Source organism: Trachypithecus francoisi, unplaced genomic scaffold (assembly GCF_009764315.1).
Source record: "Trachypithecus francoisi isolate TF-2019V2 unplaced genomic scaffold, Tfra_2.0 Lachesis_group12, whole genome shotgun sequence".
NCBI lineage: Eukaryota > Metazoa > Chordata > Mammalia > Primates > Cercopithecidae > Trachypithecus > Trachypithecus francoisi.
The window spans coordinates 72,676,126-72,703,449 of record NW_022681457.1 but is presented as its reverse complement, the minus strand read 5'-3'; the positions used below and the strand labels follow the sequence as shown (position 1 = coordinate 72,703,449).

The following is a 27,324-nucleotide window of genomic DNA, read 5'->3' as shown; positions in this document are numbered from 1 at the left end:
CATTGGTTATTTGAAAATCAAATTGGTTTACTGAATTACATGGATCTTCCAAATATTGACACATTTCATTTTATGACATAAAAAAATTACATTTGTTGATATTGTTCCAAACTTACCAGAAAAGGCTTTAAGTTTTCAGAATCTGTCAAGGTCATGGTGGCTGGTGAATACATGTTTTCCAAAATTCTAATGTTTGCCTATAAGCTTGAATTTTATACTTCGCAACAAATACTGTCAATTTTTCCTGAAATGATAAACTCACTTAATTCATTTTCAGGGAAATGTTTGCCAAACACCCAAGAGTGAATAATTTAGTTTGTCATTTGTTCTTTGTAGTAAAAATGATATCCTGTTAACAAAGTGCCCATTAGTTCACAACTCAGACATTTGCGCAAATGCTTTTCCTTGAGATAACCATCATACTTCAGTATGTAGCAGAAGTAGTTTATGTGTGCTTCCCATTTGTCACAGAGACTATGTATTTAAAAAATATTTACTCGAGGGTCGAAATTTGATAATGTTTACTGCTTTTCTTCAAGGGCATTCTTAAAATAAATAAGAATGTTTTATTTTTATCTGCAAGCATGTAGTGGTGAAGAATTTAGTGACTACCAGTTCTGTTTGGTGCCATTGCCTTGATTTGTGCTCGTGTACCAACAGTTTTACCACCATTGCTCTTACAGCATCATTGCAAACATGACAAACGCAGATTATGTTTCAGTATTAGTACGAAAATAGTTTTGCACTGAGGACCCCCGATCTCATTGGATTCCCAGCGTTGTTATGTATCTTATTTCCCCTGATTTTCACAGTGGAACCATGAGGTAGTTGGTGATACTAACTCCTTTTGAACCCAAGTTTCCTGACCAGAGTTTCTGGCATTCATTCTTTCTGTTTCCTACATTATCTCCAAACTGTAGAAAAGTTTATATTGTTATTCCTTAAGAAGGACTTTGTCCAGCAAAAACAGAATGGGATGGGGTGAGTTTATTTAACAGAACTAAGGGTGTTTGAAGCCTAGAGACTCCATTCTCATTGCTGCTTTTTAGGTACTATGTCATTGTGAAATACTAAACTTTTCTGTTTCCTTATTCTAGAAAATAAGGATAATAATAATACCTATCTCATGTAGTTGTTGTGAAAATTTAGTTAATACATGCTATATGCTTAGAACCATGCTGACACAAATTAAATGCTCAATAAGTTTCGCTTTTATTATTTACAGTTAGAGATGGGGCTCAGGCATTCCAGCTGAGGGAACAACTTGAGCAAAAGCAGAGAATTGTGTCATGTGAGCAGTAAATACAGTCTAACAGAAGTGTAGTGGTTCATGGAACAGTATGTTGGGAAGTGAAACCAGGAAGGTAGATTTGGACGCTGATTATTGCTAGACTAGAGCTCTAAATTGTTGTTCCAATTTGTGTCCCTAATGCCTAAGACAATGACTGGTACATGGTGACATGGTGTATGTATTTATATACTGCCTGAGCATTGGAATATTTGAATAAGTTTAAGGAAGGAGAGAGCAGGTGCTGTTATTATGAGCAACATAGGTGGAGAAGTTGACATTGTAGCCATAGCCCAGAAGAGTGAATAGAATTCTGGTAAGCAAAGGTATTAGAGGTGTGAGACAAAGCAGCAAATGTAAGAAAATGAGAATGTTTGCTCGTTCTACTTGCCAGAATTTCACAAAGGCCCTTGCCAACAAAATTTCACAAAGGCCCTGACTCAGTGACTGAGCACAGTTCTCCAAAAAAAAAAAGCCCTAAAGACAATAAACAGGATAGAACAGTTTCCCACATCTCTAGCTTAAATCACTGCATTTTTAGAAAGGCAAGTTTAGTGATTCTAGTTGTTGCCTCTTTCTGCACATAAGATAATGTCCAACAAGATTAGCGATTATGCCTCCATAATATATAACCAGATATACCCTTACACCCAAACTTTAATGAGATTTTGCTCTACTATAACTTCTAAGCACCTACAAAACTGCCACTACCAATATATAAACTGTGGTCTAAAACCCTACTTTGGAACAGTCTAACAAAAATTATCTAAAAGACTCTCCTAGGTAACAGTCCTCAATAAGACTTCTAAATAAAACTAAATTTAATTCTTTAAAAGATCCCCTGTTCCTGTTTTTTTTTTTTGCTTAGTTGGCAGAGGCTGAATGGGTGAGGATAGTTGAGCACTGTGGCTCATGCCTATAATCCCAGCTGCTTGGGAGACTGAGGCAGGAGGATTCCTTGAGGCCAAGAGTTCAAGACCAGCTGAGCAACATAGCAAGACCCAGCCCCATCCCCATCTCTAAAAGAATAAAAAATTAGGTGGGCATAGTGGCCTGTGCCTATAGTCCTAACTACTTGGGAGATTGAAGCAGGAGGATCGCTTGAGCCCAGGAATTTGAGGTTGTAATAAGCTATGATCATGCCACTGCTCTCCAGCCTGGGCAGCAGAGTGAGACCCTATTTCTTAAAAAAAAAAAAGAATGGGTGAAAATAATACCTCACCAAACGATATACTACCCAACCAAGTTATTGTACTTTTCAGGAGACTGTTAATTACTTGAGATCATAAATTGTTTTATCCTTGCTCATATCCCAAACGTAGTACCCCATGCATATTGGGGCTCAGTAGCTACCTAAGCAGTGTCTCAGCAGTTATCTTGTAAATGTGGTTTTTGTGTAATGTTTTTATTTCACAATAACTTTCAGAGAAAAGGAGGCCTTCCTGATTATAGAGGTTACTTTTTTTTTTAACTTAAATTGCAGAACAGGCAAATAACCACTTCCTTTTGTCTACAAGCAGTAATATATTCATAGTTGTTTGTGTCTTAAAGGAGAAGATACGACTTTAGGAGGACAGATCCCTAAGTAGTGGATCAGGAATGGTAAGGTATAGGAGTTTTAGAAAGTTGTCCTAGGGCCGGGCGCGGTGGCTCAAGCCTGTAATCCCAGCACTTTGGGAGGCCGAGACGGGCGGATCACGAGGTCAGGAGATCGAGACCATCCTGGCTAACACGGTGAAACCCCGTCTCTACTAAAAAATACAAAAAACTAGCCGGGCGTGGTGGCGGGCGCCTATAGTACCAGCTACTCGGGAGGCTGAGGCAGGAGAATGGCGTAAACCCGGGAGGCGGAGCTTGCAGTGAGCTGAGATCTGGCCACTGCACTCCAGCCTGGGCGACACAGCGAGACTCCGTCTCAAAAAAAAAAAAAAAAAAAAAAGAAAGTTGTCCTAAAAGCTACTTCTTGTAGTTTAGATTATGTGAGTTACACTGGAAGAATGAACTCTTTTGAATAACTTCATACTCCTATTCAAATGTGTATAATATAGAAAATGTGATTAGATATGTAATAAATGAGCAAAGATTATAAAATCCTGAAAATATATTTTACATACTAAATACTGTTTTCCTCTGTGTATACCTTGTATTGTTTCCAAATAAGCCAGGCATTATTGGGAATTAGGAGTTATCAGTAATCTCTTCTCTACTAATTTTCTCTGGCAAATTGTTCTCTGGATTAGTAGAACTTGTTTTCTCTGTTGGATTGATAGAACATGTGATAATAATAACATATTGGTATTTTCACGTATGTCAGGCATTGTGGTAAATATTGTATGGATTAATTATCTCATTAAATCTCACAACCGTATAAGGTCTAGGTACTATTACCATCCCCATAGGTAATATTCTTAGATTATAGATGAGAAAAGTAAAGCTTAGAGAATTTAAGTATCTTGCCCAAGGTCAGAATGAATAAGGTCAAAGCTAGGTATCAGACCAGGATTTGGACCCAAGAGTCAGCCCTCTTGGCCTTTACACTGTGCAGCTTAAGAGATACTAAAAAGCAATAGCTTTGTGGGACATTGGGGTGGCTTAGAGTAGTGTTTTCCAAACTGGATTGCAGTCCATTAATGGATTATAAAGCTCTATTTAGTGGGCCCAAGTCAGCATTAAAAAAAAATGAATTACGACAGAAAAATATCAATGTGTATGGCATATAATAAGAGCAAGCACTCTTTTATGAAACGAATGTTCCAGTTTATATCTATGTGTGTATGTACACATATGTGTGTATATGTATATATGAATTGGGTGATGTTATAAAATGTACTTCTTATTGTGGGTCACAGTCAAACAAAATTTGGAGCCCACTGGTTTAGAGGATGGAAAGCAAGCTGGAAAATATAATGAATAGAAGTGGTAGCTGCTAGAGAAGAAATTCTAGAGATAAACTGAATGTATAAATAACATTATAAAAAAAAGGGAGGAAGAGTTAACTTGTTTATATGTTTGGTAAAATACTGTAGTACTCAAAGTTGTTTTAACTGACTCATTAAGTTAGGCCTTTTTTGGTAGGGATTCACTCAGAGTTAGTATAGCTTTAATTTTACTTCTAGAGAGCTGCCCCTGCAGGTGGTTCGTGAATTGTGTATATCCATTACTATTTTTATTTCTCATATGAACAATTTGTTGTGATTGAATAATAACCAGACATCTCCGGTGCTTCATAGACACGAAACCCTTTTTTCTATTAGATCCATTAGAGTAGAGGTTTGCTTACTGACATGCTAGGAGAATGGGAGAAGGTGGATTAGATTAGTCAGAATAATATTGACTCTTGAATTTTCAGCTGAAAGGGAGAATTTAGTTCAACTTCCAATTTTAAGGTGCAAAATGAATATTCATTTTTTCGGGACTATCATAAAACAGCACAAAAATACATATTCAGACAATACAAGTGGCTTATTAAAGTCAACACTAGAAAAAAGTAGCAAAGCTACATGTATATATTAGTCCTGCTCCTGCTCCTGTATAGTAATTTGCTCTCATTTTTTTGTATAGTATAGTAATTTGCCCTCATTTGTTTAGTCTGTCTTTTTTACCTGGAATGTCTTCCCTGTCAGTGCCCCCTCTTCTCCAAATACCCCCACTTCTTTCTTTCTCTCTCTCTCCCTCTCACCCAGACACACACATATACACTCACATACCTTTGCCTCTAGTTTCTGCTCAGTTTTAAAACTCAGCTTTAATTTCCTTGCCTCAGAAGCTTTCCCTGAGTTAACCTTTACAAACACAAATCTCTTTATTTTGATGCTCACATTGCCCTCAATGTGGCCAGAGGAATCCTATTTAAGCTGACTTCTGTGTCCTTTTAACGTACCCCTGTCATTCTTTAAGTATTTCCTTACTTTCTGACACAAAAAGACATTCCAGGCTCATTTTATACCTTCTCTGTCCTAGTTCTGGAATCAGCTGTTTTTCCAGGGAGTGCTGGTTTCTTCTAATGGAAATGATATTTAGAAATCAACACCTAGTGCTAGGTTTAGTTACTGCTTATAAAGTGTTATGGCTCCCAGGCCCTCTAGAGAGCTAAGAAACATATGAGTTACATACATAGGGGTGTGCGTATGTGTACATATGTGTACATCCATGTTCATATTTATTTCCGTATGTGTTTATCTACATGTATATTGAAAACCATGATGAGGTCATGCTGATACCTCTAGTTATAGGCTATCACAACAGAAATAATTCTGTTTTTTCCCTTACTATATTTAACTCCATTTTCCAAAAGTGAGAAAAACTTTATCTTTGTTGTATTTACTTATTTGATCAATCCTTCATATGTAATTATTTTCCAATCATCCACCTCCCTTTGTAAATGTCACTGTTACTCCATTTAGCCTTGGAAACCTTGTGCCATGCGGAGCCTGTTCACTGCAACGTGGACACCTTCCTTCCTTTTCTTGGGTTCTGACTCCTCATATTGGACTTTCCCATTGTGTAGCTTCCCTCTTCCTCTTGCTTTGGGCTCTCATGCCCTATGCTAGGTTGTGCCTTTACATGATGCATGGCCTCTTCACCCTATTCAGGCTCTGATGTCCTGAGCCGGATCTTCCACCCATTTGGTACAGTACTTTTAACTAAACCGCAGAGCTCATTTGAATTTTCTCTCTAATGCTCCTTTTCTGTTCCAGGATTCAATCCAGAATGCCACATTGCTGTTAGTTGTAATAGTTCTTCATTTGTTTTTTATCTTTTATGACCTTGACATTTTTTATGAATATTGGTCAGTTATTTTGTAGAATATCTCTCATTTTGGATTCATCTGATATGTTCTCATGATTTGATTGCAATTGTGTATTTTTGGCAAGAATACCACAAAAATGATGCTGTTTCCTTGTCTCAGTGGATTGTACTGGGTGGTATAGGATGTCCATTAATCTTATTACTGGTGATGTTAACCTTGATCACTTGATTAAGATAGTGTACCAGATTTTTCCTTTGTAAAATTATTATTTATTCATTTAGGGGAGATACTTTTTTTTCTTGTGGGAGATACTTTGAGTCTATGCCAATTTCCTGTTTCTCCTCACTTTTGCCTACTGATTTGAGTCATCAGTGGATCTTGCCTGAAGTAATTATTGCTGTGGTGTTGGTCTAATGGTCTAATTTTTCGCAGTCCTTCTACACTTATTCATTGTACTTTTTTTTGAGATGGAGTCTCCCTGTTGTCGCCTGGGTTGGAGTGCAATGGCACGATCTCGGCTCACTGCAACTTCTGCCTCTTGGGTTCCAGCAATTCTCCTGCCTCAGCCTCCCGAGTAGCTTAGATTACAGGCACCCACCACCACGCCCAGCTAATTTTTGTATTTTTAGTAGAGACGCGGTTTCACCATATTGGCCAGGCTGGTCTCGAACTCCTGACCTCAGGTGATCCACCATCTCAGCATCCCAAAGTGCTGGGATTACAGGCGTGAGCCACCATGCCCGGCCCATTGTAATTCTTCTAAAGGAAGAGATGTCCCATCTCCCCTATTTATTTACTTATTCAATTATTTTATATCAATATTGGACTTCTGGATATTTATTATAGTCTCTCGGTTATAGTCCAGTACTCTATGAATTTATTTACCTAAAATCATGAGTTCATACTGAAACCTCCAATTGTATTTCAACATCACAAGGTTTATTCTAGCCTTCTCCCTTTCTGTATTTCTAATTGTTTTCTGATAGTGAGAAACCTGGTTCTCATTATCTATAATGTATTCACTTGTTTGTAGTTACAGAATTGCTAACCTGTACTCCTATGACAATAAAATTTACTAACTAGAGTATTGTATTTGTGTGTGGTTCTTTTTTTTTTTTTTTTCCTATCCTTTCACTGTATAGTCAAAATACTGTTTTTCAAAGTTACTTCATGTTTTAGTTTGGGCTGTTATAACGAATTACCATAGATTATGTAGCTTAAACAGCAAACATTTATTTCCTCACAGTTCTGGAGGCTGGAAGTTTAGATCAGGATGCCAGCATGTTCAAGTTCTGGTGAAGGCTTTCTTCCAGGTTGCACAGTGAACTTCCTGTCCTTATATCCTTATGTGTTGAAAGGAGAGTGAGACAGCTCTGAGGTGCCTCATCACATTAAAGAGGGTTCTACCCTATGACCTAATTACCTCCCACAGGTCTCACCTCCTGATACCATCACGTTGAAGGTTAGGATTTCAACATAGGAATTTTGGGGCAACACAAACATTCACTCCATGGCACTGAGGTTCAATTATGTGAAACATTATGGTTCTGAGAGGCTGAATATATACAAAAAGATATATTCAGATTGTTACTACCTCAGTTCCTATTCTTCCTGGCTTCCCATCCTTTCTCACCCATGGCTTGTAAGGTAACAAATTTATTTAGTTTTCTTTAGAATCTCTATATTTCTTTTGTACAAATAAGCAGATACATGTATGTTTTCTGATATTCCTTTTTTCTTATAGTAAAGGCACATTTCGCTTTTTAAAAATATTTTATCTGATGGTATATCTGAAAATCACTCCAAATCACTAAAGAAATCTTCCTCATTCCTTTTTTTTTTTTTTTAAGAGATGGGGTCTCACTGTATTGTCCAGGTTGGTTTTGAACTCTTGGGCTCAAGTGAGCCTCCCATCTCCTGGGACTGCAGGCGTGTGCTGCAGCAACTGGCTTTTATTCTTTTTGATACCTGCATAGTATTCCTTGATTTATTCAACCACTCTCCTCTGTATGAGTATTTAGGGTGTTTCCAGTACATTTTTTTTTTTGGAGACGGAGTTTCGTTCTTGTTGCCCAGGCTGGAGTGCAATGGTGAGATCTCAGCTCACCACAACCTCTGCCTCCCGGATTCAAGTGATTCTCCTGCCTCAGCCTCCCAAGAGTAGCTGGGATTACAGGCATGTGCCACCACACCAAGCTAATTTTGTATTTTCAGTAGAGGCAGGGTTTCTCCATGTTGGTCAGGCTCATCTGTAACTCCCAACCTCAGGTGATCCACCAGCCTTGGCCTCTCAAAGTGCTGGCGTGAGCCACCATGCCTGGCCCCAATTTTTTTTTTTTTTTTTTTTGAGACGGAGTCTTGCTCTATGGCCCAGGCTGGACTGCAGTGGCCAGATCTCAGCTCAAAAAATGTTGTAGTGAATTACCTTGTTCCATATATATTTTTGTATTGTTAGATGTTGATCGATTTTTTTTTTTCACATATTCAACCAACTTTGTATTTCTAGAATAAACCCAACTTGGACATGATCTATTAATTTTTTAAGATCATGGTTATTCATTCATTTTACATTTTATTCTTAGTACTTTCCGCTGGGAGAGGAGAGTCATGCATCAGTGTGTAGATTGTGCTATTCTATTGTAATGTTTTTATATAGGATTTTTACATGTCTGTTTATTCCGTTAGATTTTGCCTATAATTTTTCTCTAATATCAGTCTTATCAGATTGGTTTCAAAGTTATACTGGGCTTAAAAAAGAGTTGTGGAGTGTTCCCTCTTTTTCCATTATCTGAAAGATTTTGTATTAGAGATTGGCATTATTTTTTTCCTTAAGAATTCTCTGGTGAAGGCTTCTAGGCTTGGATTTTTCTTTGTGGGATGATTTTCAATTATTTTAATATTATAGTGTTTTTGACTTACCAAAAGGGTACTTTCCTGTGGCCCAACCTAATAGTTATAGCACTATCTAATTTTTAAATTTGTTATTGTGGTAGTTTTGGTAAATTGTATTTCTTTAAATAATACTTTCCACTTAACTAAAATGTTCAGTTTTATAGTCAGGGAATTATGAATATGTGCATCAGTTGTGATGTCCTCTTTCTCATTCATGACATTAATGATATGTGCCATCATGTTTGTGTTGTCTTGGTCCCTTCTTCCTCCTGGCAGTTTTGTTAGAAGTTGATCGATTTCATTAGTTATTTTAGGTAACCAACTTAGGCTTTAGTGACCTATCTATTGAATGTTTGCCCTGTATCTCATTATTTATGTTATTTATCATTTCCTTTTCTACTCATTTTGAAATTCTTGTTGTTTTCAGCCTTTTTGCTTTTATATTTATATATATGCATTATATATATATATGCATTTAAGGCTACAGATTTCCTTTTATGCACTACTTTAACTGTATCCAGTGAATTTCACTATGTCATATTTTCATTTATTCAGTTCTACATGTTTTCTAATTTCTAGTGCAGATATTTTTTCCTGACCTATGGATTATTTAGAAGTATTTCTTCTTAAAAAATTCAAAACATCTCAATATTTTATTTTTCTTTCTTTCTCTTTTTGGCTGCATACAGGGGACTTTATTGATGGTACGTGACAAGGTGGGGCCTTCCAGGCGCCACCCTCTTCAGGGAGTCTGGCATGGAAACTGTGTCAAGAAGAGATTTTTGCATGTCTGTTTATTCTGTTAGATTTGAGTGCAGCAGGTATTCCCCAGCAGCCGAGGTCCTCTCTTGTCCTTTAGTGCTCTTGCTGGGGTGGTGGTCCTGGGCACTTACTCCTTGGAGGCCTTGTGGACCATGAGGTCCACCACCCTGTTGATGTAGCCAGATTCATTTTCATTGTCATACCAGGAATTGAGCCTGACAAAGTAGTCATTGAGTGCAGTGCTGGACCCATCATGGAAGGTGGAAGAGTGGGTCTCTCTTAAAGTTGGAGGAGACAACCAGGTGTTCAGTATAGCTCAGGATGGCCTTGAGGGGGCCCTCCAGTGCCTACTACACTACCTTCTTAATGTCATCGTATTTGGCAGGGTTTTCTGGATGGCAGATCAGATCTGACACGTAGGTGGTGGGGACATGGAAGACCATGCCAGTGATCTTCCCATTCAGCTTGGGGATGACCTTGCCCACAGCCTTGGCAGCACCAGTAGATGCAGGGATGATCTTGAGAGCCTCATGGTCGTCATGCCACAGTTTCCCAGAGGTACCATCTACCCACGTCTTCTGGGTGGCAGTGATGGCATGGACTGTGGTCATGAGTCCCTCCACAATGCCAGAGTTGTCATGGATGACCTTGGATAGGGGGGTGATCAACTGGTGGTGCAGGAGGCATTACTGAGGATCTCGAGGCTGTTTTCTTACTTCTTATGGTTCATGTCCATCACAAACATGGGGGTGTCAGCAGAAAGGACACAGATAAATACCCTTTTGGCTCTCCCCTCTAAGTGAGCTCCAGCCTTCTCCATGGCAGTGAAGATGCTCATGGACCCAACAACATAGCATCAGTGTCACCCCCATTTGATTTTGGTGGGATCTCACTCCTGGAAGATGGTGTTGGGATTTCCTTAATGACAAGCTTCCTATTCTCATCCTTGATGCTGCCATGGAACTTGCCATAGGTGGAGTCATACTGGAACATGTAGACCATGTAGTTGACATCAAAGAAGGGGTCATTGATGACAACAATACCTGCTTTGCCAGAGTTAAAAGAAGCCCTGGTGACCAGGTGCCCAATACAGCCAAATCCGTTTATTCCAGCCTTCACTTTCACCATGGTGTCTCAGGGACACGGCTGGTGCTGCATGAGAAGAGGCGGCTGCCTGTCAAACGAGAGGAGCAGAGAGCATCAAAAACCCTAGATTTTCTAATTAACCTTTTTTTTAAACTGGTTTCTAGCTTAAATTTCCACTATGATTAGAGAATATATGATTTCAGTCCTTTGATATTTGTTGAGACTTGTTTTAGGGTCCAATATTTGGTCAGTTTTTAGAAATATTCTGTGTTCTGCTTAAAAAGAGTATCTGTTTTACATTTGCTATATTCAGTGTTCTGTATATGCTCATTGAATCAAGTTTATTCATCAGACTGTTTAAATCTTCTATGTCCTTATTAATGTTTCATCTGCTTGCTTTATTAATGAGAGTGATATAATATGGGTCACTTGTAAGCATCATATACTTTTACAAATCTTAAAGCCTTTGTATTTTAATTAGCACATTTACTTCACTCACATTTAATTATTGATTTTTTAGGCTTAAACATTTGCCATCTTACTCTATGCTTTCTTCCAGTCTTGTATATTCTATTTCTTTTTCTCCTTTCTTGTCAATTTTTGGATTATCTATATTATTGAATTTTTTAATTCTAGAAGTTAAACACTTATAAAGCTTTTCTTTTAGTGATTATTTTAGATATTATAACATGAATCCTTCAGTTATCAAAATCATTGATAATTTTATCTTCTTCCCAAACAATGTAAGAAACTTAAAACTTTTTATTCCATTTTCCCTTTTTCAATCTATATGCAGTTGTTTTGTATATACAATCTATATGCAGTTTAATTTTGCGTATATTTATTTAAAATCCCATGAGAGCCTTTTGGTTCTAGCAGCAGCAGAGCTGAGCAAGCGGCTCCCTCCCTCCCTCCGCTGCCCACTGGCTAGCAGGATGGAACAGGCCACACTCCTTTGTCAAGGACTTACTGGCTGGAGGCATTACCCTCACTGTTTCCAAGAGGACAGCGACCCGAGTTGAGTCGGTCAAGGCACTGCTGAGGTTGCAACATGCCAGTAAGCAGATTGTGGCGACCCAGTACAAAAGCATGGTGTGGTGGGCTGCAAGGTCCACATCCCCAAGGAGCAGGGCATTTGTCCTTCTGGAGGGGTGCCTGGCCAGCACCATTCACTGCTTCCCCATGCAAGCCCTCAACTTTGCCTTTAGGGATAAGTACAAGCAGGTCTTTCTGGGAGGCGTGCACAAGCACACACAGTTCTGGAGATATTTTGCAGGCAACCTGGCTTCCCGTGGGGCGGCTGGGGCCACCTCCCTGTGCTGCTTCTACCCCCTGGAATTCGCCAGAACCCTCCTGGCAACCAGTGTTGGGAAATTGGGCACAGAGTGGGAGCTCAGAAGGCCTGGCAGACTGCCTGGAGAAGATCAAGCCTGAGGGTATCTGAGGCCTGTCCCAGGGCTTCAGCGTCTTGGTGCAGGGCATCCATATGTACTGGGCAACCTACCTCAGCATGTATGATACAGCCAAGAGCATGCTCCCTGACCCCAAGTACACCCACCACATGGTGAGCTGGATGATTGCCCAGGCCATGACAGTGGCCCACGTGGCCTCCTACCCACTCCAGTCCACAGTGCAGGCGGATGGTGATGCAGTCCACGTAATACTTGTGTATTACGTACACAAGTACCCTTGATTGTTGACAGAAGCTCTCCTAAGATGAAGGGGCAAAGCCTTCTTCAAGGGTGCATGGTCCAACATCCTCAGAGGCATGGGGCCAAATCTGGTCCTCTATTATGAGCTGAAGAAAGTCACCTAAGTGCATATGTCTCCTCCATAGAAATGGCAACCCAGAAAATCATGTAGGATACTTAACTATTACACATTATGAAACTTCAAGAAATTCCAGTCGTCTTTGTCCTGGCCATAGATCATATCTGTAGAGGGCTGAGGTAGGCTCTAGAAAAGGGGCTCATTGTGATCACATTCCCCATTGGCACCTGATTCCATGTATTGATTATTGGGGGTGGGAGAATCATGACTTCATTGTGAGCACACAGGCAAGGCACCTCCAGCTCAGACCTAGAGTCCAGATGCTTGTAGGACCTGAGTTGGTTTTAAGTATTTATTTAAATAAAAGGAATTGTATTTCCCATTTGTACTTAAGCACTTGCTCTTCTTTTGCACAGTATTTGTAATTATGTTCTGTGTTAGGCGTGCTGCTGCAAAACAATAAAAACATTTGGACACTGAGAGCCAGAAAAAGCCCCACAAGATATTATTAAATATTATGATTGTATATAGAGAATATTTAGTTTTATCTACATACTTATAATTTCTGTTGCTCTTCATTCTGTGCAGCTTCGACCACCTTCCATCAGGCATTGTTTACGCCTAGAAAAGAATACTTTTTAGAATTTTATTTAATGAGCATCTACTGATAGCAGATTCTGGTTTTGTCAATCTGAAAATGAGTTTATTTCATCTTAATTCTTAAAGGATTTATTTCAGTGAATTATAAATTGACAGTTATTCTCTTTTAGCCGTTAAATATCATACTGTATTGTCTCCTGGTTCTCATTGTTTCTTTTGAGAGCCTAGATTAATTTAATTTTTTTTTTTTGGAGATGGAGTCTTGCTCTATCGCCCAGGCTGGGGTGCAGTGGCGCGATCTTGGCTCACTGCAAGCTCTGCCTCCCGGGTTCATGCCATTCTCCTACCTCAGCCTCCCGAGTAGCTGGGACTACAGGCACCTGCCACTACAGTCACCTGCCACCGCGCCTGGCTAATTTTTTGTGTATTTTTATTAGAGACAGGGTTTCACTGTGTTAGCCAGGACAGTCTCAATCTCCTGACCTCGCGATCCACCGCCTCGGCCTCCCAAAGTGCTGGGATTACAGGCATGAGCCACCACTCCCGGCCTAATTGTTGTTTCTTTAAAAGTAACCTGGCCTTTTTTCTCCCTGTTTTAAAGATATTTCCTATCTTTGGTTTGCAGTAATTTTTACTGAGATGTGCCCAACTTGTGGATTTCTTTGATTTATCTTGCTTGGGATTCCTAGGACTTCTGAATGTCTTTAATCAGTTTTGGAAAATTCTCAGCCAGATAGTGCTTCTGTGCCATGCTCTCTTTTGTCTTCTTCTGGGGTTCCAATCACATGTGTGTTATATTTTCTCATACTCTGTGTTGCTTACCCTTTCTTCTGTATTTTCTGTCTCTTTGTCTTTTGTTCTGATGGGTTTCTTCTAACTGCTCCCAGTTCTGTAATTGTCTCTTTAGTTGCATTTAATCTGCTGTTAAACTCATCCATTGAATTCTTAATTTTGATTATTTGTCACTTTTGGAATTTATATTTGATTTGATTATTTTATAAATCTAAGTGAAAAAAAACCCTAAAAATGAAAAAGGAAAAAATTACATCATTTATACAATAATCTGGAGCTCCTGTTGATCTATTTCTATTGTCTTTTGGTTCTCATTTATGTGTGATTTTTGTCTCCAAAAGTGTCTCCATTTATGTGTACTTGGTCATCTTTGCTTATGTGCTAGACATTGTATTTTAAAAATTATTTATGTAAATTTAATTTAGCAGCTAAGATGATGTTATCTTCCTACAGAAAAGATTTTCATTTGCTTTTGCTAGTAGATGCCTGGAGTCACTAACAATCAGGCGTCAAGATTTTTCTGGGTCACTTATATGACCAAGCAATTGTTTTAATTCTAGTTTATCTCTACTCCCCCAGAGAAGCTGTTTGGGGTCCCAACTAGAACATGGACTGTTTACCAGAGCTCCCATAGTTGGTGGGCCCTGGCTTCCAACTTTTGGCCTAAAAAGGCTTGTGAGTTTTTTTTGTTTTTTGTTTTTTGTTTTTTAGTTTTAATTTTATTTATTTATTTATTTTGAGACAGAGTCGCCGTCTGTTGCCCAGGCTGGAGTGCAGTGGCACGATCTCGGCTCACTGCAACCTCCATCTCCCCAGTTCAAGTGATTCTCCTGCCTCAGCCTCCTGAGTAACTAGGATTACAGGGACCCACCACCATGCCTGGCTAATTTTTGTATTTTTAGTAGAGATGGGGTTTCACCATGTTGGCCAGGCTGGTCTTGAACTCCTGACCTCAGGTGATCCGCCTGCCTCAGCCTCCCAAAATGCCAGGATTACAGGCATGAGTCACTGCACCCAGCTGGTTTTTTTGTTCTTAAATTAAAGAAGTTTTAGGTTCACAGCAAAATTGAACAGAAAGTAGAGTTCTCATATGCTGACTTCCCCCACACATTGACAAGCTTTTAAGTGCATTGTCCAGTGTGCAATTTCTCTGCTGTAATTTGTAACGCCTCCATGAGAAGTATCCCTAAATACAAGGTTTATCTTCTAGATTCTTTGTCTTCTCCCAGATCTTGGCTTGGTAATTCTTTATTACCTTGTTGGTTTGTGATGCCTTCAGCCAGTTGTTTTTTAAAAATCAGTCTAGCTTTTCTAGTTGTTCTCAGTGGGAATGTTGGTCTGAACTATATAGCCTGCTATTATTGAACACAATTATTCCCTTTCTTATAAATTGTTGCAAGTAGATTGCATATCTGTAAAAGATAGCTGAACCTATTAAGGAAATGGTACAACTAAAAACCTTTTCTGTTAGCCATCATAGTTTTAAAATTATACTTTCAAATATGGAGATATATTATAGAAATTAAACTTTTAATTTTAACGTATAATCTTTTATTCCAGCTCGTGATGCTGATGAGCGAGAGAAGTGGATCCATGCCTTAGAAGAAACGATTCTTCGACATACTCTTCAGCTTCAAGTAAGGGTCTTTACATGGCTTCCAGATAGTTCATTAGTTGTTGTTTTCTTTTTTTGTCTGTTTTCTGTTTGTTTGTTTGTTTTTTAATAACTGTGATGTGATATAATAGGAACTTATAATTTCTGCGTTGTTTATTTTTCCTTTACAGTGTTATAATATATAGTAAAGTTATACTCATTTATTTTCTCCTGCTTTCTGCAGGGTAAAATACTGATTTTGTCTAGAAACAAGACAGTGCAAGACAATGCTGAAAGTGAAATTCTATGTTAAAATATGCCAGATTCATTTTAAAAATTTAATATCTGTAGTCAGTTATCGATACAACCAAATTACATAATTATGCATGATAATAGGTAAGTGCTGAGAAGTTCACCTCATTTTCTTGTTAAAGGATTTGGCTATTACCATATGTGTCAGTTAGTACTCTTTCATATGGTAGTGAAAGAAAACTCAACCCAAACTGATTCATGAAGAAGAAAGTAAATCTGGTTAGATGTGGTTTGAATTAGGTAATTCATGTCATGAGGACTCAGATCTCCCATCTCTATTTCTAGGTTCCACTTCTTTTGCATTGGCTTCATTTTCGGATAGGTTCTCCCTTGGTGGTGGTAAGGTGGTCGTAGCAATGTTAGCCTCGCATTTTTGGAACTGAGTCCCTAGGAGGCTATTCTTTCTAGACCTTAATAGGAGCAACACAGTTATTGCTGATCACCTTAGCTTTGGCCGTGTGTCGAATCCTGACCAATCACAATTTCACAGTCATAGATTCTACCCTGGAGCTGCGATGTTACTGGCCTCACTAGAAACACATTGCTGATAGGGTGGAAGGTGTGTTCATCCTATCCCACCCCACGCACACCAAAGTCAGAATAGGGAAAAACAGATTTTGGGTGACATGCAACTAATGTCTGCCGTACTACACTGAAGATACTTTTCTATGTTTATTCTCCAATGAAAGAGCTTATATTTGTGGCACATAGGGGATTTTGTTTTATTTTAGTTTAGAAAATTTAATTGTAGAAAACATGTTTTATAACCCTTTCTGTCTACTTTGTTCTACATCAGGAATTGACTTGTTTAGATAAGGTGGCATAGGGTATCTTAGGCCCTACAAAATAGTAAACCCCCCATCACTTGAAAGTGTTCAAGTAGAAGCTTCGAAAACATTATTCAAGGATGTGGTTATTAAGGGACTTTAAGAAATGAATATGAAATTAAAGTAGGAAATCTTTAGCCACTCTACGAGTTATGCTTTTTAAAAGCAATTTGTAATTACTGTAGATTTCTTTTAAATTTAGGCAGTTTCATACATGACTATAGCATCATTTTAGCAAATTTGTGATCCTGTAAGAGGAGGATAAGTGTTTTTTATTTGTTTGTTTTTTGTTTTCTTGAGACAGAGTCTCACTTTGTCCCCCAGAAAGTAAATCTAGTTAGATGTGGTTTGTCTCGGCTCACTGCAACCTCCACCTCCTAGGTTCAAGCAATTCTCCTGCCTCAGCCACCACACCTGGCCTAAGAGGGGAGGATAAGTGTTTTAATGATCATATTAGACTGAATGTGGCAGATGAGATTCCCCCCCCATGGTTGGTTAGACTGACATTCAATATTCAACAAGAGCCATCTGCCCTTGGAGGCATTTCTGCCATTATACCCCTACGTAAACCTTCTAGAGTGCTATTGCTTACTTGCTTTCCTTCAAATGAGTTTTTTCATTTCTGGCCTCCACATTCTTGTGTGTGATGTCTTTTCTCTGTGAAATGTCTTCTACCCTTTTCTTCAAAGCCTAGTTTAGAACTGACCTCTTCGATGAACTCTCTGCCGACTGGCCTTTCCTTCCCCAGTCCCCCAAGTTCAAAATGATCTCTTTCCTTTGAATACTATAGTATTTGCACAGTTCACTAACTCCTTATCATATTTTTCTTGTTTATCTGTTGTCAGCTGATGTTGACATCATAAGTTCAGGTTCCTAACTAGATCCAATATTGGAATTTTTCAACTTTTGCTAAGAAGAGAGCTTGTATGTTTTTTGGAATAATGGGAAGAAAAAGATAATTTTGAGAAGTCTTAGACTTTTAATAACTTTAATATTTAAAAGTACATGTAATACAAGAGGTTTTTTTCCCTAAACTTCATGCATAGAGAAGATAGGACATTTAGAAATATAGAATTAATGTTCATTTGACTGGCAAAAGATTATCTTCTCAGAGGTAGCGAAGTGTGGTAAAGAACTTCGCTCTAGAGCCAGAATGTCTGTGTTTGTATCCCAGAGCCCACCACTTATATTTAACCATTAACATTCAACTTACGGTCTCTGAGTTTCAGTGGCCTCATCTATAAAATGGGGATAATTAGAGTACCTACTTCATAGAGTTGTTTTAGTGATTAAATAAACTAATGTAAACTTGCTAGAACTTGATAGACTAACATTAGATGAGAACTGGTGGAAATAATGCCTGACTATATAGTAAGAACTTGGTAAATGTTAGTTGCCATTAACTAACACAACTACTGTACCTACCATTCCCTCTGCCAGTGCCTGGTATTCAGTAGCACTCAGTAAATGTTAGTTAAATGAAGAAATAATTGAAGGAATGAATGAACAAACGGTTGATGTAGACATTGCTTGTTTATTGAATATTTTGAGATGTATAACAGACTGTCTGTTAGGAACTGTGGGATGGGCATTCACAGAGCTATCTTCCAAAGGGGTATAGGAGAGGAGATGCAGTGATTTCAGCAACCTACCTTTAAAACATATCCTAATACCTACTGCCATGTTAGGTTCTCTTCTTTTGCTTTTTAAAAAAAAAATTTTTCACGAAAGTCTTATGTGTATTCCCCCGGCCCACTTCAGTTTAAAGATAAGGAAGCTCCTACTACATAGTCTAATTCTTGACCTCATGATATTTATATGTCCTTTTTTTGTTTGTTTGTTTGTTTTTTGAGACAGAGTCTTACTCGTTGCAGTGGCACAATCACAGCTCACTGCAACCTCTGCCTCCCCTGCACAAGTGATCCTCCCACCTCAGCCTCCTGAGTAGCTGGGACTACAGGCATGCACCACCACGCCTGGCTAATTTTTGTATTTTTTTGTAGAGATGGGGTTTTGCCATGTTGGCCAGGCTGGTCTCGAACTCCTGGGCTCAAGCCATCTGCCCACCTTGGCCTCTGAGAGTGCTGAGATTATAGGCATGAGCCACCATGCCTAGCCATGTTCTCCTTTTTCATTGAACTTGATCTCTTCTTTAGCCATTAAACTCCACTGCATTGGTCTTGTCATTACTAAGAGCTAAACCACCTGTAAAATACTAAGTTAAAAAGTGTTTTCTTTGACAACAGTTTTCTTATCTTCATCTTCTTCTGTCACTTTACATCTGAACTTTTCTTCTCTCATTTTGGTCTGACCCCTACTTCTCCATTTTTCCTGGCCATTTAATACTTTCTTGTTTTGCTCATCCCATTTCCCAATGGAGACCTTCTGGTCTGCTGCTTTATCATTGCTTTTGTTAGAAGACATACAAATGGCAAGGAGGTATATGAAAAGGTGCCTAACATCATTGATCATCAGAGAAATGTAGACCAAAACTACAATGAAATATCATTTCATCCCAGTTAAAATGGCTTTTTTTTCCCCCCAAAAGACAGGCAATAACAAAATGCTGGTGAGGATGTGGAGTAAAGGGAACCCTCATACTCTATTGGTAGGAATGTAAATTAGTACAGCCACTGTGGAGAACAGTTTTGAAGGTTCCTCAAAAAACTAAAACTAGAGCTACCACATAATCCAGCAATCCCACTGCTAGGTATAGATCCAAAAGAAAGGCAGTCAATATACGGAAGAGATACCTGCACACCCAGGTTTATTGCAGCACTATTCACGATAGCCAAGATTTGGAAGCAACCTAGGTGTCCATCAACAGATGAATGGATATATAAAACGTGGTACTCCATAAACACAATGGAGTACTATTCAGCTGTGAAAAAGAATGAAATCCTGTCATTTGCAATCCTATCTTGAATAGAACTGGAGGTCATTATGTTAAGTGAAGTAAGACAGGTACAGACTTCACATGTTCTCACTTATTTGTGGGAGCTAAAAATTAAAACAATCGAACTTCATGGAACTACAGAATAGAATTATGGTTACCAGAGACTGGAAGGGTAGTTGGGCATATAAGTGTGGGGGGAGTGGGGATGGTTAATGGGTACAAAAAAAATAGAACGAATAAGATCTACCTGATAACACAACAGGGTGACTATAGTTAACAATAATTATACATTTAAAAATAACTAGAAGAGTATAATTAGATTATAAGACAAAAGATAAATGCTTGAGGTGATGGATATCTATCTACCCTGATGTGATTATTACTTATTTCATGCCTATATCAAAATATTTTATACTCCAAAAAATATATACCTGCTATGTACCCACAAAAATTTAAAAATATATATATTGTTTCTGCTATCACTTTTAGAATTTCTTGACTGGATAGTTCGTCTGTATACCATTCTGGTCTTCATTCCCCAGGGCCCCTGTTATCTGGTTTTTCTGCTTCTAGAACTGTTAGAGGTCACAAAAGCAAGATGGTTGTATCTATCACAACTTTTATCTGACTTTTTAACTGGATATCTGTTACGATTTAATAGTCATCTTATTGACTTCTTGTTGGTTTCCAATTGAATCCTCACAGTGGACTTTTTTCATTGTATTCAGAAGCCTGTTCCCTTCTTCATAAATCAAGGCTTTCTTCTTCAACAGTTCGTAGTGACTTCACCTATACTTTATTTCTCTGCTTTGAATATTTCAAAGAAAAAATATTCTTGCTCTTTCCCAAGGTTAACACTATGTACATTCACTTGACCACATGATGTTTTCTTGGAGATTGTGACCTAATTCCATCACCCTTCAGCAGCCCCCACCATTTTCATGGATTCAGCTAAACCTTCTGTAAGATGACTTTTCCCCCCTCCCCCAATCTTTGTATCTCTTTTGATATGTAGCTTTAGTCCTACTTTTTTTCCTTTTGGATTTTGACAGTTAGATGTCTCCCTGGAATTCCATTTCAGCATGGCTAAGACTGAGCTTGTCTTCTCTTTCCTCCCCAAAGCAAATTGTAATTAGGATAGACTGAAGATGACAGAAGGAAACTAAGATCTTCTTCGTCCTTTCAACTCCTATGGAAGCTGAGTTCCAGTAGTCATTCTAAATTTGTTGTGTGTCAGCTTATGGTATCTTTTCATGTCTTTACATTCAGCCAAAGAGAAAGTTCCTTGAAGGGGAGACCAGAGGGTGTGCTGTGCTTCTTAATCCCCTCTTTCTTAACCAGTAAGAGGCATTCAGTAGATATCTGATGATACTGATTAATAGAGGGGAACTTTTCAGATTTTTTTTTTTAACCCTAGTAAGCTTTAGTACAAACTAAATGCTGAGAGATTATCAAGTAAGGGATTGATCACCACAAGAAGACTCAGGATGTTACATCCTGTAGTTTTATAGTATCCTATATTGTACAAAATAAAATGAGTTATAGCAGCTTATCTGGATGTCATACAGGTATAAAAATCAGTTTTATAAACTTGGGTAAATTGGGGCCCATTTTAGAAAAACTCTTGCAGGCTGCGAATGCCAATATATAAATAAAGTATTATATCATAATATTATTTAATGTGGGCAAACATAAAGCCAGGTATAAATTTCTTAGGTTTAAAATCTAATAGAACTATATATCCAAAAGAAAATTTCAAGTTAAACATAATACAAAGCAATACAATCTAAATTAGCATTAATTTAATGTGATAAATGTTATTGCCTTGCTAAAAGTGGGTCACTACTTACAATGTGCAAATGGTACTCACTGTTAGGATGTAGATTCGTTTAAACTATGGCATACATACACTACCATGTGGAACATGGTGATGTGCTCTCTGTTCTAACTACTGGGAAGCCTTCCTTGGCATAGCATATGCCATGGGGTCAGTTGGCTTTAACTTCACATAGATATGCCATTTACTTGGTCAGTGTCACTTCTGTGACAAGTAGTATGTTGTGCCAATTTGATTATAAGTACAAATATGGGCAATGAAGTAACTTGGTTTCAAGGTTGTTACTAAGCTGAGTAACTGTGTGGCTATACTAATTTTTATAGGCTATTAGAAATGAAAACACAGGAGATTGTTGTAGAGACTTTAGATTCAGGTTTGAAGATGCTCATGCAGATGTTTAATTGAGTTGTATAGACCTTTATGTTTCTTTTCTTTTCTTTCTTCTTTTTTTTTTTTTTTTTTGAGATGGAGTCTCGCTGTGTCGCCCATGCTGGAGTGCAATGGTGCGATCTTGGCTCACTGCAACCTCCGCCTCCCGGGTTCAAGCAATTCTCCCGCCTCAGCCTCCCTAGTAGCTGGGATTATAGGTGTGCACCACCATGCCTGGCTAATTTTTTGTATTTTAGTAGAGACAGGGTTTCACCACGTTGTCAAGATGGTCTTGATCTCCTGACCTCACGATCTGCCCACCTCAGCCTCCCAAAGTGCTGGGATTACAGGCGTGAGCCACCGCCCCTGGCTGACCTTTATGTTTCTTAACTTTATGCTATACATGAGTTGATATTTCAGAAATTTAAATGGTTTCTATATTATTCTTTGCACTAAAAAACTGGGCATTAATTGTCCTCATATGTATTGTTTTTGTAGCTACTTCATGTAGATTTTATTTTTGGTGGTTATCAAAGTGGAATTTTATTTATTTGTTTGTTTGTTTGTTTATTTTGAGACAGAGTCTCATTCTGTTGCCCAGGCTAGAGTACAGTGGTGCAATCTCAGCTCACTGCAGCCTCAACCTCCCAGGCTCAAGCAGTCCTCTCGCCTCAGCCTTCTAAGTAGCTGGGACTACAGGCATGCACCACCACACCCGGCTAGTTTTTTGTATTTTCAGTAGAGACAGGGTTTTACCCAATTGGCCAGGCTGGTCTTGAACTCCTGGCCTCAAGTGATCCACCTGCCTCAGCCTCCCAAAGTGTTGGGATTACAGGCATGAGCTACCACACCTGGCTCAAATTGGAATTTCATTGGTACTGCCTGTAATTTTATGTTAATTTTTTTTTTTTTTTTTGCCATCACTAGCTTTTATCTAAAGCCCCTAGAGAGAAAGGCCATGATACCTTGTATACAAGGGTATAAGAGTATACAAGGCAACAGGGAGGGCTGAAGGGAACAGGGTGGGCTAGAATAAGCCTCATTAGAAATACTATTGAGTCTGTGGGTAAAACATTATTATATGAAAAGGAGATGTGGTTTTAGGGTGGTGCAATTATTTTTGCACCAGCCTAATAGAATTACAAGTCATTATCAATGGAGACATTGTGAAACCTTTTTTTTTTTTTTCCAAAAGAACTATCAGGTATGATAATTACATGTCTGCCCAACTTTTGTTATAGACTAACATAACTTAGTTGTATTTAAGGTACAATTTAGGAGAGTTGCTGAAAAATTAATCTTTAGTATTGAGATGCCTTGATTCTACCCTCAGTGGCTATAATGGCTTTTGTGTCTGAGTAGACTAATAAAAATCTTTTGAGCATTTTTCTTGACCGTTAAACTACTTCACTGAAGATTAGCTTTTTGAGCATCCATTTTAATTTCACAATATATAAGGATCTGTTTATCACAACTGTATTGTTTTTCCCTGGCCTCGTTAGATAATATTTTCATATCATGTAGGAAAATGGGTATATTTTTTCTCCCTTGAAGTCCTCTATTTCCCAAAGGAAATGGTTGCAATATAGATGTGTCACCTCTTCCACAGCAGATGTGTCACCTCTTCCACAGGTAAAGTAAAATGGAGAAGTAGCCAGTAAAATAGTACATGCTCAATTTGGAACATTTAGAGCATACAGGAAAGCTATTTATTTGGTAAATTTTTTTTTTTTTTTTTTTGAGACGGAGTCTCGCTCTGCCGCCCAGGCTGGAGTGCAGTGGCCGGGTCTCAGCTCACTGCAAGCTCCGCCTCCTGGGTTTACGCCATTCTCCTGCCTCAGCCTCCCAAGCAGCTGGGACTACAGGCGCCCGCCATGTCGCCCGGCTAGTTTTTTGTATTTTTTAGTAGAGACGGGGTTTCACCATGTTAGCCAGGATGGTCTCGATCTCCTGACCTCGTGATCCGCCCGTCTCGGCCTCCCAAAGTGCTGGGATTACAGGCTTGAGCCTCCGCGCCCGGCCTTGGTAAATATTTTTTAAGCACTTACTGTGTTTCATGCATTATACTAGTTGTAGAGGATATAATTGAATACAACTACATGTAGCCCTTGACTTTATGGAACTAGTCTAGTATAAAGATTTAAGATTGCCTGGCATGGTGAGTCACGCCAGTAATCCCAGCACTTTGGGAGGCCAAGGTAGGATTGCTTGAGGCCAGAAGTGAAAAGAAAAGGGGGGGGGGGAGGGAGGGAGGGAGGGGGGGAGGGGGGAAGGGAAGGAAGAGAAAGAAAGAAAGAAGAAGGAAGGAAGGGAGGGAAGGAAGGAAGGATTTAGTTAGACAACAGAAAGCAGTTTCACTCATCTTGTGGCAAGGAGTTATGTATTTCTAATCAAATTTGGCAACTCAAGCATTTTCAATAAAATCTACATGTTTTTTCAGAATAAAGTGACCAACGCAGAATGTTACTTGTAAAAATCAGAGCAATAGTTGCTACCTAAAATAATTTTGAAAATTAAGTGGTACTGAAAGGCTCATATAGCAAAAATATGGCCTTCTGTCATTGTACTTTCCTGCTCGCCATTTCCAGACTCGCCATTTTCAACACTTTTTTAGTAGTTTATTTTGCCATTTCATAGCATAGTACCTGACATTTTATTCAACAGACATTTATTAAGTACCTAATACATGCCATTCCTTGTTTGAAGGGATGCTAAGCATACAGTGGTGAACAAGGCATTGTGGGGTTGTATAGAGGGTATTCATTCCTAACCTTGAACCAAATGTTTCTTTCTGTTGGATAATGTATTAAAAATTGCAAACAGTTTACAAACTTTTGGAACAATGGTGGCCTTGATCATAAAGTAGGAACTGCTTCTACCGTAATGTATGCTAGGTGGTGTATTTGTGACATCTGGCTAATGTTTCTACATGGAAATTGGCTGACTTTAGTTTTGAGACTTCTGGGAACCAGTCAGGCAAGATAGTAAAACTGTATATCCTGTTTCTAAGAGTTGTCTTTTAAGGTTATCTGCTTCATTCATTTGGTCTGACTTGCTAGGCAAATGCCTAGGGTAAATATGATTTGATTAACTAACAACAACAGCAACAACAACAGTTTTATTTTTTTAGAGCAGTTTTAGGTTCACAGCAAAATTGAGCAGAATGTACAGAGATTTTCCCTATACCCTCCCCTACTATCAACATCCCCCACCAGAGTTGTTTGTTACAGTTAATGAACCTACATCGACACATCATTATCACTCAAGGTCCATAGTTTACATTAGAGTCCACTCTTGGTGTTGTGTATGGGTTTGGACGATTTTACAATGACATTTATCCACCATTAGAGTGCCATACATAGTAATTTTCTTACCCTAGAAATCCACTGTGCTCCACCTGTTTCTCCTTCCCTCTGCCCTCATCCCTGACAACCACTGAACTTTTTAATGTCTCCATAGTTTTGCCTTTTCCAGAATGTCATATCATTGGAATCACACAGTATGCAGCCTTTTCAAATGGGCTTCTTTCCCTTAGTAATAGGCATTTAAGTTTCTTCCTCATCTCTTTTCATGACTTGATGGCTCATTTCTTTCCCTCCCTCCTTTCTTCCCTCCCTTCCTTCCTTCCTCTTCTTTCCTCTTTCCTCTTTCTTCTTTCTATCTTTTTTAAGAGACAAGGTATCTCACTCTATTGCCCAGGCTGGAGTGCAGTGGCACAATCATAGCTCATTGCAGCCTCGAACTCCTGGGCTCAAGTGATCCTCCTGCCTTAGCCTCTTGAGTCGCTGGGATCACAGGCTCCAGATATTTTAGTGCTGAATAATATTTCATTATCTGGATGTACTACCTATCCATTCACCTACTGAAGAATATCTTGGTGGCCTCTAAATTTTGGCAACTATGAGTGAAATTGCTATAAACATTGTATATAAGTTTTTATGTGGATGTATGTTGTGAGCTCCCTTGGGCAAGTAGCAAGGAGTGCCATTGTTGGATCATATGGTAAACATGTCTTTAGTTTTGTACAGAATTCTAGGTTGGTATTTTTTTCTCTGTTAGTCCTTTATTTTATTTGGAGACAGCCTTGCTGTGTCACTCAGGCTGGAGTACAGTGGCGCCAGCCATCTGGGCTCACTGAAACCTCCGCCTCTCAGGTTCAAGCGATTGTTCCTCGGCCTACCGAGTAGCTGGTATTACAGGAGTGCGCCACCACACCTGCTAATTTTTGTATTTTTAGTAGAGACAGGGTTTTGCCATGTTGCCCAGGCTGGTCTCAAACTCCTGACCTCAAGTGGTTCACCCACCTCAACCTCCCCAAATCCTGGGATTACAGGCCTGAGCTACCGTGCCTGGCCTCTCAGTACTTTAAATAAATATTTCATTCCACTTTTCTTTCTTTTTTTCTTTTCTTTTTGAGATAGAGTCTCACTCTGTCACCCGGTGAGCAATCTCACTGCAGCTCACTGCAACCTCCACCTCCTGGGTTCAAGCGATTCTCCTGCCTCAGCCTCCCAAATAGCTGAGATTACAGGTGCCCGCCACCATGCCCAGCTAATTTTTTGTATTTGTAGTAGAGACAGGGTTCCACCATGTTGGCCAGGCTGGTCTCGAACTCCTGACCTTGTGATTTGCCTACCTCAGCCTCCCAAATTGCTGGGATTACAGGCATGAGCTACCATGCACAGCCCACTCTTCTTGCTTACATAATTTCTGAGGAAATGTCAGATGTAATTTTTATTTTTGCTTCTCTATAGGCAAGTTGAGTTGTTTTCCCCCTCTAGCTTCTCTCAGGATTTTTTTCTTCATCTTTGATTTTCAGTAGTTTGAAAATTATTTGCCCAGGTGTCGGAGTTTTTTTTTGTTTGTTTTTGTTTTCTCAGGTGTGACTCCAGAAAGGATCTAAAGAGGAGCTTTACAATCTCTTCTCTGGGGTTTGTGGAGACTTCCTTAACCCTTCTGTGTTAGCCCCTTAAAGCCCCGCGTCAACCTTGAAAGGGCACAGGAAAGGGTAGTCTATGCCATTTTTATGCCATTTATCCTGCTTGGTGTTTTCTGAGCTTTCTTCATCTGTGGTTTGATGTCTCACATTAATTTGTAGAAATTCTGTCATTGTTTCAAATTTTTCTTCACTTCTTTTCTGTTTCTTCTTCTGGTGTTCCCATTATGCTTTTGTAGTTCTCCTACAGTTATTGGATATTTTGTTCCAGGCTTTTTTTCCCTTTGCTTCTCAGTTTTGTAGGTGTCTGTTGAGATACTCTCAAGCGCAGATATTCTTTCCTCAGCTTTGTCTAGTTTACTAATAAGCCCATTAAAGGCATTCTTCATTTCTGTTACAGTCTTTTTGATCAGTAGCATTTTTTTTCATTCTTTCTTGAAATTTCTGTCTTTCTGCTTACATTACCCATCTGTTCTTGCATAGTTTCTACTTTGTCCATTAGAGTTCTTAGGATATTTATCATAACTATTCCAAATTTCTGGTTTAACAATTCCAAGATCCCTGCAACATCCAAGTCTAGTTTCAATGCTTGCTCTGTCTCTTCCAGCTCTGT

General features: G+C 38.9%; 1 protein-coding gene, 1 non-coding gene and 2 pseudogenes across 10 annotated transcripts in view; 2 read left to right on the top strand and 2 right to left on the bottom strand.

The window, feature by feature from the left end:
- OSBPL9 (oxysterol binding protein like 9) overlaps positions 1-27,324 on the top strand; it is a 171,314-nt gene that overhangs the window by 77,621 nt on the left and 66,369 nt on the right. For 7 of the 9 annotated variants that reach the window (XM_033226396.1, XM_033226394.1, XM_033226393.1 and 4 more), the window contains one exon: positions 15,501-15,577. In XM_033226396.1, coding sequence (XP_033082287.1) covers positions 15,501-15,577 — 77 coding nt within the window. Of the gene's footprint in view, positions 1-2,767; positions 2,891-15,500; positions 15,578-27,324 lie in introns of those variants that run through there. The other 2 variants (XM_033226401.1, XM_033226406.1) reach the window with 1 other exon arrangement.
- LOC117092597 lies at positions 9,820-10,896 on the bottom strand (annotated as a pseudogene).
- On the top strand, positions 11,199-12,795 carry LOC117091335 (annotated as a pseudogene).
- LOC117094078 lies at positions 26,654-26,775 on the bottom strand. The gene has a single exon (XR_004441405.1). It is a non-coding gene; the product is annotated as a small nucleolar RNA SNORA26 (small nucleolar RNA).